The 17,995-nt window shown below is 38.3% G+C and overlaps 1 protein-coding gene across 2 annotated transcripts in view; it reads right to left on the reverse strand.

The window, feature by feature from the left end:
* Window positions 1-16,781, reverse strand: part of LOC146001230 (uncharacterized) — a 33,106-nt gene extending 16,325 nt beyond the window's left edge. For both annotated transcript variants that reach the window (XM_083138537.1, XM_083138545.1), the window contains exons 1-2: window positions 16,650-16,781; window positions 13,800-15,770 (exon numbers count right to left, since the gene is read on the reverse strand). In XM_083138537.1, the coding sequence (XP_082994663.1) occupies window positions 13,800-15,770; window positions 16,650-16,708 (2,030 nt within the window). In that variant the 5' untranslated portion in view covers window positions 16,709-16,781. The remainder of the gene's footprint in view (window positions 1-13,799; window positions 15,771-16,649) is intronic.
* Window positions 16,782-17,995: the final 1,214 nt, after the last annotated feature.

Genomic DNA, 17,995 nt, shown 5'->3' on the forward strand with positions numbered 1-17,995 from the left:
TCTTCGTCCCTGGTGTGTGTGTATGTCTCTGTTTATCACTTTAATATTTGACAAGGCTTGGCTCCCTCCACAATTACTCTTGATGTCAATCTTGTAGTTAGTCATACTCAAATATTCACATCACACATCCATCAGGTCTTGATCTTCAGTTTTCCTTCTTCGATATGGTTCTCTTTCTCTTTTGGTCATCCCATTCTCTGCCCTACATCGTCATGCCCCAACTACGAGTATAGTACCAGGGTATTTCATGAGTCTAACCATTCTGTCTTTTGATGATCTCTAGATATGACGGTATAATTATATATTTCTCTAATTGTTACATATAGTTTCATTTTATGCTCAAGTACAAATAAGAAATGCTCATCATAATTCTTGTATCTACTATGTACTAACATTTTGAAATCTTACCTGTGATTAGCAGTAAATTCTGTAGTTTTTCAATCTTCGTAGTTTCCTATCGCAAATTCGTTGTAACGCAATCCTATCTCTTTTCGGCTCTCAGAGTACTAATTTCCTTTCACTGGTTTATTATCTAACTTCTAATTCCATTCAAGTGTGAAATATAAATAATATAGCTAAGCTAGATTTCTCATTTTGGTGACAAGTGGACATATCAATCTGAATAGATCATTTTTTTACCAAGTCAGTACGAAAGCAATTTAAAGAAATAGTGAGAACTGGCTAGAATATTCGCATATCGTTCGAAATTAAGGATGCGCTCTAATATTAGTAGCAATGGAGAAAGGTAAATAAATAAACTATAGTTAGAAATCACTGTGCTCATAAGTCCCGACAGGTGGGGGGAGGAGGTAAGGCACTTTGTTCCCCAAAATTTCTCAAAAGGGTTTTACAGGATGCCGCAATTAAAGTCGCAATTATATGTGGAAATAAGCATTTTTATTCAAATACTTTAGTACCTAATATTTACAGAAAGGAATGCCATTTACCAGTTAATGTTCAAATATGGCCCCTGGTAAATGAGTACCGCGGGGCGCCACACATTCTTCCAAGCAATTTTCGACGCTGTCCATTACTCGCTCTAGCATGTTTGTCGGGAGACTGGTAACGACATCTCTGATGCGATACTTTTGCATGATCGTGGCAGGACGTGTTGTAATACTTCTTGCTGTTTTTTTAAGTCCGAAGAGGACAAATCCGGTGCCCGAGCTGGCGACGGGATGTCACCATAACGGGAAATCACTTTCTATGGAAAGTTCTGTCGCAAGAAATCCGCACTTGCTGTGTGTGGCGTAGCGCCATCCTGTTGAAATCACGCATGGTTCATATCCACATCGAGCGGTCTCGATAAATTCCATCAGCATTGTTAGATATTTTTCTTGACAGTCAAAGTCCGACCATCTTCGATAAAATATGAGTAGGAATGCTGCAATTTCACACCATACTGTCACACGGGGTTTCGTGTCCATGTACTGCGAGTTGACATCTCTCCAATAACTCATGTTCTGTTTATTAACAGCACCCGGTAACTCGAAATGAGCTTCGCCGACATTCGTGTATCCCAAAGGAGATGATGCATGGTGGTGCAAAAAAACTTCACGTCCTAGAGCTTAGTTCTTGCACAATTTGCAATTTGTACGGGTGACAGTGTAGATGGTGATGCAAGAGCCTCCTAAATGATCGGACTGATAATTACCTTTCCACATTGACCCACCTTGAAATGGTGTCTGAATAACAGAAAAGTGTGCCTCCACAACGAAAGCACGATATTCTGCATTCCACTGTTCCATGTTGACACCCACACTGCACACAGTAACAACAAGCAACAACTGAAGCACAGTCTACTGCAAATGGCGATTCATGCAGAGTATAACGACACTGTTGCCACCCGCACATTCTTTCCAGTATCATGGTAATTTTCTACTCAAATTAGGCTACACTAGGAACGCTGCTCCACCTTGTATATAAAAGCTACAGTCATTAAATAACAGGAATTGTATTATAACTTTTTTACAAGGATACATACAGAAATGGTTTTTGTCTTCATTTTCAACAAAGTCACCCTGCTTTTCAACACACTGTCCACACTGTCCAAAAACTTTGCAGATGCCCTCCACTAAAAAAAAAAAAAAACTTTTTGGCATGGCGTGTAACCATCTTTGCACCGCCTCGATCACCTCGTTGTCATCTGCAAACTTCTGACCCCGCAAATGTTTTTTTCAAAGGTCCAAACAAGTGAAAATCCGATGGCGCCAAGTCGGGACTGTATGATGGATGTTTCAACACCTCAAATTTCAGATCACGTATTGTATCCATAGTATACACAGCCGTACGTTGTCGTGGAGCAGCAATACTCTTTTTGAGAGAAGTTTCCGACGTTTTGATCGTATAGCAGGCTTCAACTTGCTTACCAACATGTCACTGTATCGAGCACTATTTACAGTTTGACCCTTCTCCTGGAAGTGCACCAATATAGGGCCATTGACATCCCAAAAGATCGTTAGCAGCACTTTCCCAGAAGATGCCTGTGTCTTGATTTTTTTCTTGACCGGAGACGTTGGGTGCTTCCACTCCATCGATTGTCTCTTACTCTCTGGTTCATAATGGTGGCCCAGGACTCGTCTCCTGTCACAATTCGATGAGAAAAACACATCTCCTTCACGAGCATAACGGTCCAAGTGCTCCTGAGAGATTGTCTGCCGCGTACGCTTATGAACACTCGACAGATGCTTTGGTACCCATCGGTTACACACTTTCCTATAGCCAAGGTCATAATTGATGATATTGAATGCAGATCCATGACTCACGTTTGAATTCCACGGCAATTTCATCAACAGTGACTCGCCTGTTGGCACGGATTCGCTGGTCGATCTCCTGTTTCACTGCCTCAGTTCCCACCCAAACTGTTCTCCCACTCCGCTGTTCATCACCCACATTTTGTTTTCCGTTTTTGAATCTTTCCACCCATTCGTACACTCTCCCCTTACTTAAACACTTGTCTCCATACTGAACCTTCAATCTGCTGTAGATTTCAGAAGGTTTCACTCCCTCTGACTACAAAAAATGAATAACAGTTCGTTGCTCTTCTTTGGTGCAGATCGACAGCGGAGCGGCCATGTTGTATGTACTACTGCGCAGGCGCAAACTGCTTGATCGTCCCGACACCTATGTGGCGTATTTCTAAGGAACCATTTTGTATCCATTGATACAATTTTTCGTTGTGCATCAATCTCCCTGAAACTTATAATAAAATTCCTGTTATTTAATGACTGTACCTTGTATAATAAACCTTTGATGACAATTTTCACTCTCCCCCACCCCGTCCCCCCAACAACAGAAAAAAGTATTTGAAGTTGGAGCTGTAGGTCACTGACGGATTAGAGATCTTACAATTCTTCGAACAACAATAAGTTCAGTTTGGAAATCTCTTTCTGCTTTTTGTAGCCAACTTTGAACAAAATATAAACTTGAATTGCATTTTTTAAAATACGATGTCTTCAGCATAAATTGCTGATGTAACAATTCTTTATCTGTAGATATAGTAAGTACGAAGCACTTGTTTTGTTTACAAACTCGCAGTGTTAGACTTATGAGCCAGGAAAAACGGTAAATTGTTTATTAGCGTAATGAATAGTTTCTGCTTGAGTAAAATCTCATTAACGTTTTAAAATAGAAAAAATAATAATTTAGAATCCACCACTCGTATTATTGTTATTATTATCTCTATTAAATTTATTCCATATCAGCAAATGCATTCCAACATCTTCTCAAGCTATAAAATCCGATAAATTATTGTTGTAATGCGTTTTCGTTGTTTCAGATTTTTCACAACAGACAATTCTTTTAAGGCAATAAAGAAAAGGCTTTCTATCACAAGAAATTTTCTATTTTACCAAAACGCTTCTACCATAGAATTCCAAGAACATGACACAGAATATTGGTTCGTATGGATTCAATGGAAGAAATAGGCCTATTCGTGCATTTGTACGAAAACAAGTCGAGTGGGATACATAAGTATTACCAGGTAAATTATCCATCACCATGTTTTTTTTCTCTTTGCCTTAGGCAATGAGAGCTTAAAGAAGCGAAACAAGCTTCTGACAACCTCTGCACTAACATACGCAAAACTGCATTCTTTAACAACGCGTACTGAAATTAGTCATGGACAATTTTCGGATCAATACTCATGTAGTGAACATATAAAGCCTGCACTATATGCGAAAATGTAAACAGAAAGCACAGGGTATAAGAACGCCAGTGGCAGAAGACCAAGAAAGATTGATCGTTTCTTTACATGATTCATTTCAAAAGTAACTCACAACAGAGAAGATTGGATGAGTTCTGCGCTTACAAATCGAAAAATGATCTTCAGAGAGCTAACACACAACAATGACGATATGGAAAGAAATAAGGCATGTTTCCTTTCTGTGTACAACATTCAATGGATGTAACATTAACATCTAAATTGGCTTAAATGAATATTTGAACGATGGATCTCCATTGCCTCCTTTAGTCCGTACAAGGTTGTCTCCTCAGGTTGTTCAAGTAACTTAAGTGTTATTGGTATTAGTGTGATAGTTCAGTCCATTTTTTAAAAAATATAATTTTAAAATAACAAAACAAAATAATATATTCATCACTTTTACCTGAATAGAATCTGCACAAACTGGCTGCAATATCACTTGTAGGTATACACTGGTAACATAGTCCTCAATCACTATCATAGCTACTTTTAGTAAATTAAACTAACTGCATACTAAATACAAAATGTCTACCAATAGACAGAAATGGCTATCGGAAACGCAATATACACATATTTTGATTGTGTGGTTCATGCCTATATTTCCGAATGTCAAAATTGTTGCTTTATTATTTATGATGTTCTGCTTCTTATATTCTGTGTTAAACAAACTAAAATATTTTATTTCCAAAGCAAAAAAAAGTATGGAAATAAATTTGAACACTTGTATATCATCGTGAAAAAAGTTAAAAATGTAACTCTAGATGGCAAACCATTAGTATTATAAATATTATAATCCATAAATTGATGAATAGGCTACTTTTCATATTCAGGAATAGTAATCTTTTCAGCGAATCAAATAGAAGAGTATACTGAAAATGCAATTACCTCTTGGTATAGGAACACATGTGTGATATCTTATAAGATATGTTTGCAATCTTTCTAACGAACATACGTATGAAGTAGTAATAATATAAATAAATGACCCTATGTTTGTTGGCCTATCCAGATGCAATTTATGAGGTTCACATGTAGTTAATTTTATTCAACATCCATAGTGAAGAAATATTCCGCATAACGGTTATTTCAGGAAGTGTTTTTCTGTAAAGTTGTGCTTTGGTGTGTTTCATATCGTCGATGTTTTCACGAACTAGCGAATATGTCAACTCCTTTGCATCACGAACCGGCGAATGTGCAAAATTTGACATATTGAGTTTTTGACGCTGTATATGTTGCAACAACTTGTACTTTGCTCTCACAAAATTTCAAGTTTATATTAAATATTGCTTAGGAGATAAAGATGGACAACGTTTTGACGAATATGAAAACTAGTATTGTGATAATTTCACGAACCGGCGAATATGAAATTCGCCGCTTCGTGGAGAAAAACATAATATCATTTTACAATCCATTCAGGATGTGTCAGTTCGACTACATTTTGCCTAACAGATGCCGCTGTAATGAAACGTTTTATATTTTATTTTTTTTCATAAGAAATATAACCCATTTGTAAGATATCAGTTAACATGTAAGGCACAGTTGTTTGTGTTTCTATTGGAACAATGTACAGTCTATATTTTGAGACTTTCAATGAAATTGGCAATCATCTGGTTTACTTCTCGCAACTAAATTATTTTGAATGGTTTATAAAAGAAATGCCATATTTCCTTGATATTATTTTGAAGAATAGCCTTCTAGTGGTGTGGCTCGTTGTGTAATTATTCAGAAGATATGAATAAGGGCGTGCTTGTGAAGTGGACTGATGACAGTACTAACATAGTCAGAAGCCAAGAACTTACACTCCCCCATGGAATGAAGAAGTTGCAATACGGAGCGAAAGTGGAAATGTGGTGGGATCCTGAGAAAATTTATTATGAAGGTGTTGTGATCGTAATGGAAGAAGATTCTGAAAGTGGTGATACAGGTGATGAACTTCCTCTGTCAGTGCCAAACAAGAGCTCAGGTGGTGTGATCAATGACTCGAGTGCAGTAGTTAGTGACATTGACAGTTCTTCAGAAACGTTAGCGGATGATGAGGACAAGGATCCTGATTTTCTTATATATTCCAGTGATAATGAATCGTCCGTACATTCCTCACCGAGGAATGTTCACGCTGTATGTAGTTCCTTGCATTGTGAAGAAGAAATATTTGCTGCATGCGTAACGTGTCAGGATTTGGTTTGTTACAATCACTTCATATTGGATTGCGCCGAGCACAACAGACGTGTTAGTGTACAAGAGAAAAACATCTCTCCGGGATCAAGCCACACAGATTTTAAAGTAGATGGTTCTCAAAAGGAGGATGTTACTCCAGTAAAGCGAAGGGTTTCCGAAAAGGAAAAAGTAAGAAAAAATGTAAAAGCCTGTCGTTCTTTGGGTTATGAGTATGTAAGTGAAAAGAGTCGTCAAGTTATTCCTTCTCGCAGATTGCTTCGTCCACGTTGTGAGTCACGGACATGCCAAACAAGAGGATTGAAGTGCAACGATTTTGATGTCAACACCAGAATGAAAGTTAATAATGCGTATTATAATTTAGGAAATGTTTCCCGACAACGAGAATGGTTGAGTAAGTTCATCGTTTCCAATGCTCCTGTAAGGTCAACGAAGTCAGAAGACAAAAAGACGAAGGAAAGAACGCTTCATTATTTCTTACCAGATAGCCAGAACGTAAGACAAGAGTATGTCGTAAAATGTTTCTTAATACACTTGTAATTGCTGAGAGACAAGTAAGGACAATGCTAATGAAGTTAAAGAACCAGTGCATGATAGATGAAGAAAAGAGAGGTGGACGTCAGACAACGTTAAAAGAAAGAGACGAAAAAATGCGTACAGATATTAAAAAGCACATAAAGATGTTCCCTAGGATGGAATCTCATTTTTGCCGCAGAAGTTCTAGCCAACGGTACTTGTCGTCCAACTTGAGTATTGCAAAGATGTATGAACTATTCGAAAAAAGAATTTCCAAACAGCTCGGCATGTTACTCCTTATACAGATCAGTTTTTAAATGTATGAAGTTAAAATTTCGTTCTCCAAAAAAAGTTCTTTGTGATTTGTGTGAGACGTACAACTCATTGAAATCATCAAATTGTTTATCTAATCATTCTAACTTGATTGAAAAATATAACAGGCACATACAGGAAAAACAGAAGGTGAGGGAAATTAAAGGTGCGATGAAAGATACAGCTCTACAAAATCCACAGGAGTTCGTGGCTGCTTGCTTTGATATGGAGCAAGTCATAAATCTACCACAGAGCAAACGAACTGAACTGCATTACAAAAGAAAATGATCAGCCTATAATTCTACAATTTATGAATTAGCTAGTAAAAACGGCCATTGCTACGTTTGGCACGAAGGATTAGCGAAAAAAGGTCCGAATGAAGTTGCAACAAACTTAAGGAAGTTTCTGCTGATGAAAGATGAACAAGGTGTAAAACAGGTAGCGTTCTTCGCCGATGGATGTGCATCTCAGAACAAAAACAGTATCCTGCCTTCTATGTTCGTTTATTTTTTAAACAATGAAGCACAAAACATCAACACCATACATGTTTTCTTCTTCGAAACGAGTCACGGACAAAGTGAAGGTGATGCTATTCACAGTACAATAGAAAACGCACTTAGACGGAGTGAAGATATCTTCATCAATGCCCAACTCATCCCGGTAATCAGGATGGCAAGAAAGAAACAACCATATGTTGTTCATGAGTTGCATACTAAAGACGTCTTAGATTGGAAACAATATTCGCAGTACCTGCGTATCCTAAAAGTTAGAACAACAAATGAGGGTCAACCCGTGGACTGGACAAAAGTCATGCAAATTCAAGTGCGCAAGGGTTGTCCAATATATTTATAAAAACGTCGCATAACCTAAACACACACTCAAGTATATCACTTCCTAATCCACGCAGTGCTAAAGAGGACAATTTACTACCAAGGGCTTTACTTCAAAGCCAAAACTGCCTATGAAAAAATTGCAGGACTTGCTGTCATTATGTCAAGGAGTAATACCAGTAATTTCTCATCCTGATTATAAAGACTTCTATGTCAAATTACCTCACTAGTTGTACAACAATTTTGCGTCTATTAACTTTGTATTTGATAGCAGACTAGTGTTGGTCAATGTATTACCATTTTGTTCCTTACATTGTATTTCCTGAATTTTATTATTTTCGAAATTTATTTGCGGGTACGTCTAGTGTTGTGTGAATTTCTCTGTTTCTCACTGTTACGTATTAAACTGTTATGGTGTATGTTATGATTAGTGTATTAAGGATTGGCCTCATATTTAACTCTGTATAAATATCCAATAAATAAGTTGAAAGTTTTAGCCTTGAACTGTAAAATTCGCAGTTTTAGTGAAAATTACAATGACGAACCAAGATAAAAATATTCCATTTTTTTTTGTTTTCACGAACTGACGAATAGATTCAATGAAATCCTTTGTTCATTTATTGTTCATTAAAATTCTTTCTACAGTGTTCTTTCTCATGTGAACTACCTTCTCACACAGCATTTATTGTTATCTCAAAATATAGTTTAGCTCGAATATGTTTTTCAATGATTCGCAAGTAACGCAAAATTGGCTACTTTCAACTTCGCTTTTCTCAAAATCAATATTTTGCACATTCGCCGGTTCGTGATGCAAGGGAGTTGACACATTCGCCAGTTCGTGAAAACATCGACGATATATACTCGTATGGTTGTTGCTTGTTACATGGGCTACTTCCAAGTATTTGGGTTGGGGGAGAGTGGAAAGACATAGATGTGAATTTCTGTTTACTTCTCGGGGCAGTAAGGGAAGGAGAGCAAAAGAAAATACTAGTTTAAGCAATGTGGACATCCTTAAGTTAACTTGAAGTATTATTGTAATTCATTATTATTACTAAATAATCATAATATACCCATGATTTTTTTATTATTTAACGTCGCTGTCCTAGCTTTTAGATTAATAGGCAACAAGATGACGAATGATGATCGTGTGTGCGCGCGCGCATGCTGACCAATTAACTAAAGAAGATATACACTTTTCAGGGGTAATATCTAGAGTTCTTTGTGAAAGACAAGTAGTTCTACTTTATTTGTATTAACATTGATTACAGATAGAAAGGGATAAGATTGAGAATTCACGAACGTGGGAAATATTTGATCCAGAATGCTCTCGTTTTGTGTTATCAGCTAACTTTATTGCCTGGTAACCAACGGTCCCCGGATCCGAATTCCGGTGTCACTTATTTATTTAAGTAACTATTAAATCTAGTCGCGATTAATGTATTTGTGTTAAACTTTGTTTTATTCTTTTACTATCTGGCAAAGGATTGCTCGAAAAGTTTTGTTCGTTGTGATATAATACTATCAATACTTCATCGCGTGCCCCTTCCGCTAAATCCCTAACCCGCACACCTCTCCTCGCATTTGTCATCGTAAGCAGGATACTTTTGTGTTGACAACAGGAATACACATTCACACACTACATAGCACATTAGTTCTGATCCTACTTCAAACTGTAGGTCCAATTCCTATTAGCCTATCTGATCGTAAACTGGAGTTACAACGCAAACAAATTATAAATTATAAGAACCCTTGTCATTGTAATTTACTCTACCGGCGACTCTCCGTCCATTGGCCAACGGGACCTACTATTCTCCAAGGACAGGGGGTGAAATCCGGTATGGTTAAGGTGAACGCCCACATTTAAGTCTACAGGGAACTGCCCTGGGACAACCTTAGGCCGTTAAGCCATTATTATTAATAATAATATTGTTGGTTTGTGTTTGATTCACTGGAAGAAGTATTCGACAATATTCATGTATTTGTACGAGAGCAAGCAGTGGAATGCATAAGTATTACCAGGCAAATTGACCATCACCATGTTAATTCTCTTTGTTTAACGCAATGAAAACTTCATGAATTGAAAGAAAACGACAAACACAACCTCTGCACCAGCATACGTAACTATGCATTCCTATTTTACCTATTATTATTATTATTATGGATCTGATGAAATATACGGTTACAACAAAAATACCTTGTTTTCCAACATGATTTTATTAACAATAAATATGCGTCTTTATTTAAATTTATAATGCATTAAATTATTGACCAGTATGAAATGATCTAATTTTGCTTTTAATTGGTCTATCTCGCCACCTACGTACCCAGGTTCAAGTCCTTGCCCAGGCATGGGTGTTCTTTGCGAGTGTATCTTCATCAATTTCATCTCATCATCACTCATCCTCATTGTCGCGATCACCCATTAGTGTCATAATTTTACACAACAGGGTTCCTTGGAAACTTTAAATGCACGAAAGCATAATTCACTCCAAGTTTTCACGTGCTCTTTACCATCAGACCAAGTGCAACGTATCTTTCATTTCGAGTATCGAACACGCCAATTCCAATTTGGAAATTGTTGTAGCAGGCTTAGAGAAACACGTCTATCAAATTTTGCCAAATGTAATTCTGGATTAAAAGACCATCAAAAGGTCTTAAAAATCCCACCTCATCATCCAATTTACAGCAATCAAAAAGCGCGTGCAACGTAGGGAAAAGCCTCCTCGATGGCGAAGTAGTAGTGTCGTCTACTTGTAATCAAGGGACCCCGGGTCCGATACCCTGTGGAGGCAAATAGTGGTTCAGACCCCAATTTAAACTGTAGGTCCAGTCCCGTTTAGCCTATCTGTGAAAAAAGTGGAGTTAAAACACAACTCAATCAATCAACATAGGAAATATCTGGTTTTCGCTTTACGTTATAAAATGTATTCACTGATTTTGCTAAAATGCTATACAAGGCCGGGTCTAGCGAATATCCAAGCCAAGAATCTCTGACTACGGCAGCTATCGCGGTGTATATTTGTGAAAATTCTTAAATGTCCTTATTATGAGACAAAGTAACGGTAACTGTAACGTGTTGCCTTTTTAAGTACAACTTACCCAATCCTGCTTCTCAACATTGGAACTTACCACTTCACCCATCTCCCCTCAATAATCATATTTCGAAATTTTTACTACCATATTGTATCCCAACTGATGTCTTTAAAATTTCTGTAAGTTTCGTTCCTTCATCTCTGTAAAAGTAGTCGAGAGAGAAACTTGAAAATACGAACGGTATTCGACACGCTATTATAAACCGTATTGAAACACATTGACCGATTTCACGCAAGCCATCGTTTCCCCCGGATATATAGCAGCGTTCAAAAAATCACAAAGTTGAGGACTTCGTTCTCTTAGCCCCCTAATCCACTCTCTAAATCACGCACTATATTGTAGAGGTTTCATCTTCAAATTTTAGCCCACGTGAAAACTACTGTAAGTTTCGTCCCATAGTTCTAAATATGTAGCTTTGACTGGTTTGAAATGACAAGAATTTATACCTATTCCCAGATTCTTTATGTGCAAAAATAGAGCTGTGAGGCGTTAAAACACATAAAAATGAACATTTAAATTTTGATGAGGTATACTAAGGCATGAACGAATTCCAATTGTTTGTGTAAATGTGATTTGGGGGATAATCTTTCTGCAAGTTAACAGATCTGATCTACTCCTTTCAGGATATATTCCTCTTGAAATTATTAAGCACAAGTGTTGTTATCTTTGGGTATTCAAATCCTATTATAATAAATCTGAAGTAATAACAAGGAAGATGTTCCTATAAAAGATAAATCTAACTATTAATGTACCACCTAATCCTTCATGTTTACATGAACAACAATGCGAACCATTAATTGTATTATTGTATTCGTGATACCTCTTGCAAAGCGTAACAATCGCTTTCGAATTGGAACAAACACGGTTTTCACGGCACTTGCTTCTACATCTGCATTACACTTGCAGCCGTCACCCATTGTTGACATTGGACCCGTCCAGTTAGCGCATGCGCACTTGCGTCGATCCTCGCCTAACGAAGACTGGCTATAGCTCTTCAATGTTTCAGCAATGTGCCTCAAGTCAAGGTGTATTACTTTTCCATTCCAAAAGAATTCAAGGGTAGGAAAATGTTGTGAAAATATATAAGAAGCAAGTTCCAAGTACAAAACATCGCAAGCCAGCAAAAGATTAGGTTTTTCTACATAACTTACAATTGACTAAGCTGCGAAAACACTGTTGGCAGTAGCATTTGGCGTCTATGTCTTCCTGTACAGGTTCAGGGTGTAACTTATGCTTCGTATTGGACATGAACCACACATTCTATGTATATATAACACCATAATCTAAGAATAGATTATCCTGCTTAGTGCAACCTGTAACCTTTCAACCTGATACCAACTATTTATACACATGAAACATAATTTACGAGCTTTATATAACATTTCTGAAGTATTGAATTTATATTCGGTGTAACTCATTTCCCAATATACATTTTTCACAAACAAGCATTCTTCGTGATACTTTATATAAACAGTAAAGAAAGCGGAAGTTTTACAAAAAATCATATTACTTGTAATGCCAATCAGTGCTAAACACACCGAAATATATTTATTATAAATTCACCACGACATTAGGATATTTGATCCCATCAAAAATATATTTTAATCTATTTGTTGTTAAATGTAAATCATAGGTACTTATCGTCGAAATGTTCATGTAATATTAGTCGCATTGAGGATTGAGCCTGTGGCATGCATATGACTTCATAGATCAGCGATCGAAAGCAATATATATTTAAGTTTTGAACACTTCAGCAAATTGCATAGGCTACGTAATGTCAATGTTAATGTTCAACCGCGAAATATGTGCATAACTCAGATGGACGAATCCAAATGTTGAAAGGGAAATAGGTAGTAACTAGGCGAAACTATAATTTATGTTTCAGGTCAGTATCTCGCTTGTTGTCTTCATGTTCAGTTGTTTATTATTGGTAACATTTTTTTATTAGAGTGACGTTACCATGTTTGAAATGTTAATGTTCTGTCAGCGGCAGATGATTATCTCGAGACATGCTTCTCCATTTACGTTCCACTTGTACCTATCTTTCCTATTTTGTCATGAACTCGTCCAATTGGCACATGCACTCGTGGGTAAACGGTTGCGGCTAAAGCATATGGATTCAATCTGTATCATAAATGTTGTCCTGTCTTTCAGGCACAAAGCAAGGTTTGTTTTCGTTTGAGGACATTCTAGTAGCTATAACTGGACGGTGGTATTGTAAATCAGGGTTTGAAAGTAGCCTATAATGTTTTGGTTTGAAAGTCTATATGAATGTTCTACAAGGCTTTTTTCACACCCAGTTGCTTTTAGACGCTCAACTTTTACAAGCTACCATAATAGGAGCAATCTAAAAGGGGAAAGGTACAGCCAGTTTCCTGTACGAGCTCTGTTGCTTAAGTAAAATATAGCAAATTTTGTCTTGTTTTGATAATTATTTAGAGTTTGTAACACTGAGAATGTGGTCTTCTAGAAATCCACCATACAGTCGAGTGAAAGCACCTATGAAAATATATACATTCCTCCGTTTCTTCTTTCTAATATTTTTACTATTCACTTTTGTAAGATCGTATTTGATTCCGTAACCCTTAGTTTAGCTCGTAAAATTAAAAAAAAAAACAGTTTGAGAAGGTAGTCATAGGTTGCACTCAGGTATTATATACAAAAATAACAAGACCTACCTGTCCGTGGCCTCCAAGACGAGGACATTCTTTATACCGCAGTTCACAAGTCTTCTTGCAGCGGAGAGCCCGGCCATTCCTGCTCCTATGATGACAACCTTGACGTCTTTGCCTTTTCCGGTGCCCACTTTCTTCCCACACTTACTTCCTTTCATGTCATCCTTGCACGGCGACGAGTATTTCTTGCCGGACGAACCGAGTTCCTTTGCATCGCAGACTGGCTTATCACCCGGTTTCACCTTGAACTTGGCACAACGATCCTCTGGAATTGCTGGTTTTGGTTGGGGTTTGCAAGGGTCTGCACTCGTTTGCTTCTCTTCTTTTGGTTTCTCTTCCTTTGCTTTTTTGGAACTCAGGAGTTTGCATTTCTCTGCGAGTTTGGCCGCGGTAGACTTGGCCTTCTCCTCTTGTTTAATAGGGATCATTGATGGTGCTGGGCAGATCTTATTACCGTCAGCCTTTTTGATATCGGGAGATTTGGTGATTGATCTTGGTTGTGGTATTGGTGACTTCGGAGTACATGTTCCCTTGGTGGCGCTCTTCGTGTCGCACACTGTTGGACCTTTGTATGAAGATTTGGATTTCTGTGCAGCAGTTTCTGCGACGTCTGTAGATTTTTGTGGCGGCGCCATTACAGATTTGGAAGGTTTGCAAGGCTTCTTGGACCTGGATGACTCCTTCGATCGCGATTTGCCGGACGATTTTGATGATGATTTGATGTTGCAGGTCTTAGAGTCCGAAGATTTAGATGTGCAGTCTTTCTTTGAGCTTTTGGGCTTCACATCACAGGAAGAAGAAGACTGCTTCTTGGAGCATGGAGACTTGGAAGATTTATCCTTGGTATCTTTGCTACCGCAAGATGATTTCTTGTCTTCAGAGGATTTACTGCGGCCGCAAGGTGATTTTTCAGATGACTGTTTTGGACACGGAGAAGGTGACTTCTTGCAGGTTGATTTCTTAGTATCCTCCCCACGAGCTGATTTAATTCCGCAAGGCGATTTCTGATCTACATCGCATTTTGAGTTGCCAGCTGTTTTTTTATATGATGATTTCTGACAAGCATCTTTCTTGCTGTCTTTTCCACACGTGGACTTGTTTCTGCAAGAAGCGTTCTTGCCTCCAGAGGCTTTACTGTCCGTGCAAATGCTTTTGCTCGTTGACTGTTTCGGACACGGTGAAGGCGACTGCTTTCGAACTTCTGTCTTACTTTTCGAACCGCAAGAAACCTTCTTGCCTTCTGGTGTCTTTGGACGTTCTTTCTTGGTCTTAATATCACACACCGATGTCTTAGGGACTGGTCCTGGCGACTTACACTTGTCAGCCCTTCCATCACCTTTTTTGCTATCAGCTTCCTTACCGCAAGAAGCTTTCTCTGTGGGTTTTTTACGTTTATCATCGCACGGCGACTTACTCAGCTGCTTATCCGACGACTTCGTTCCGCAGCTCTTCTTCTTATTGCAAACCGGTGTCTTTTTGTCCTGCGGTCCGGATTTGTCGCCTTTCTCGACACATTTTTTCTTGAGACTCTCGCAGTATTTCTGTTTTTCTGAGTCCACTTCTTCAAATGACGTCTTCGGTGGCTCGCACCCACCACATGGCGACTTCTTCTTTCCGTCATCGCCACTACTCGAACCTCCCATCTCCTTCTTGCCGCAGCCACCACCGCTACCACCTATCTTGCAGGCTCTTTCTAGCTGCGACTGTTTAGCAGCACTCACCTTCATGCCAGATTGGGGTTCAGTGTACTTCCCGACGCAACTGAAACCTTCGCTGCTGGTTGGAGGCGGACATATCAACTTCGCCTTCTCTGAGCACCCAAATTTCTTCTCATCTTTCTCTTTACAGTTCGCAGGTTTGCCTTTGCAAGCGGCAACTTCCTTGGCAGGCTTCTTGCCTCGCGTTTTGGCGGTGCCCAAGTTGGGGGCGATGATGTTCGTGCTGCCTTTACCACAAGAACCGGTGCTTGCCAATCTGAAATGTTTGATAGCAGACCATGCATTTTTTTTAAATCAATGTACCTATTTATTTCATACTACTTGTTAAAACAAAACTTGGTTACGAATGGGATTTCCAAAGAAAAACGAATGTGATCTGACATCGTACAAATATCTACATCATTCTTTCGATTATCAGCACCCTTATCGACTTGTCTTGCACATAAAGTACACATTCGTACGGGTATATGATATTTGTATTCTAACCTGTGGCGTCTCGGTGTCCGAGCTTGACAAATAACAAAAGGTTTTTGGTTCGGCATGCATGTTTGATTGTTAGTGTCCTTTCATAATTATTCATCCGCATCCTCATCAAGCCAAAAGTTTCAGGAAAGCAATGTGAATTTGAAAGACGAAATATTTATGATATTTTAAACGCTTTTATGCGAGGTGAGATTGAATTCGATGAAGGAATGTACACAATTAAACGACTGTGTTTTACTTTATGTGTTGTGTTTTATTAAATTTACGGCTCTAATGTCTATTGTCTAGTTATTCATCTGGTAACCATCTTCTTATTGGAGTGTAACATTATTCAATTACATGTAGAAGTGCATGTCCCTTTTTTTCATTTGTGAAGAATTTAAGATTACATTTTAATATTTAAATAATTTAGACGCCATATAATTAGCTTGGCGATTTCTTGAGAATTTTTACTTCATCAACTTCCAATCATTCGGAGGACGTGAAAAGAATGTAATTCATGAAGTCGTCAATTTATGCATCTTTTAAAGGAGCAGCTGCAGTCACAATATTTGTTGTGGTGGCGCTAATTTTTTGTCTCACGATCCTACACATAAATCCAGCAGTTTCAGTAGGCAACATATTAATGAAATTATATTTTGGCAAAAATTACCTGAGGCCATATTGTGGGATGGCCAGGGAGATGCGGTAGAACCTGAGAAGGGTGCTCATCCTCGTGATGAGAAGAAACACTCGCAATTTTGTAACCTGATGCCTAAACCATTTTACTAAGGGTTGGGTTGTGTCCCAGTACCACGACAACACTTTGGATCTTCTTTGTTGTTTATTGCTACTCATTATTATATCTCTTTAGCTAATTGTTGATGATTTATTGTAAATTTGTATCGAACGGTCAAGATAAGATATTTCGCTCTACTTTCGAACATAATTTTGACAAAACTTCGAATTTCTATAGGTGGATCCGTCCGGGAACCGTGAGTTTTGGACAGAATTCTTCACTGACGAGATTGGGGAAAACATTTCAAATAAAATTGATTGATTGATTTTATTTTACTTTGCGTCTTGTGCCTCTTGACTAATTTGCGAAGATGGAGATGAGTGATGAAATGATGAAATTGATGAATGGACATTCACAAACAACCAAGCCCGAGCGGGATTCGAACCCGGGACCCTTGGCGTCGTAGCGCGATGTCCTAACCACTCGGCCACAGGATCCGCATTTCAAATAAAAGTTGTGCAACATTTGTTACGAATTATAACTGTATACCTATAGTTTTACGTACTTTCGTGTACAGGTACTCCAGAAAGACACCGCGGAACACCACAACCCGTGCAGCATGCATTATTGAACGCGGTGAATTCAAAGCGTTCTCAACACTTTAGGCCCTCTGAGAGGAGGATCAGGGGCATTTTCCTTCGTGCAGAGTGTAAAAAAAGGTTTCTTGTGTAATAAAATTAAAAAGATTCCACCATAATGTAGGAATGATGTAGGAATGACGTAGATTATTTGCAACATTATTGAAAGCCAAATTAGCTACGAAACTCAAATAAGGAATTTAAAATGTCTCTAAACTGGTTTGTCTGAAGAGAGCTACTTAACTACCATCCAATGAGCAAGCTTCCACAACAACTCCGTATTCCAAACGTAGTTTAAATTTGAATTAACATTTTTTGGGTGCGTCAGCACTGAGGCTATTTTGCACTCTTCACACTGTACGGGATCCAGCCTCTTATCATAACAAAAATAAAAGCGTGTCTGAAAACTAAAAGTTCCTTACCTTGGTTAAAAGCTGAGGCTAAAAAGGGCGCTCAGCACAAATAAGGACAAACACAAGACAGCACAGAAATATACTGGCCACAGTGCCAGTCACCAGAGCCTCCTTAGTCTGCAGTCCAGGGTGTATTACGTGGAAGTGAGGTTGACTATTGGGTGCACTACGTGGAAGGAGCACCCCTTTCACCCCTCCAAATGTAGTGATATCAATCCAAAATTCTTCT

Source organism: Lepisma saccharinum, chromosome 1, assembly GCF_977018435.1.
Source record: "Lepisma saccharinum chromosome 1, izLepSacc3.1, whole genome shotgun sequence".
NCBI classification, from domain to species: Eukaryota; Metazoa; Arthropoda; class Insecta; order Zygentoma; family Lepismatidae; genus Lepisma; species Lepisma saccharinum.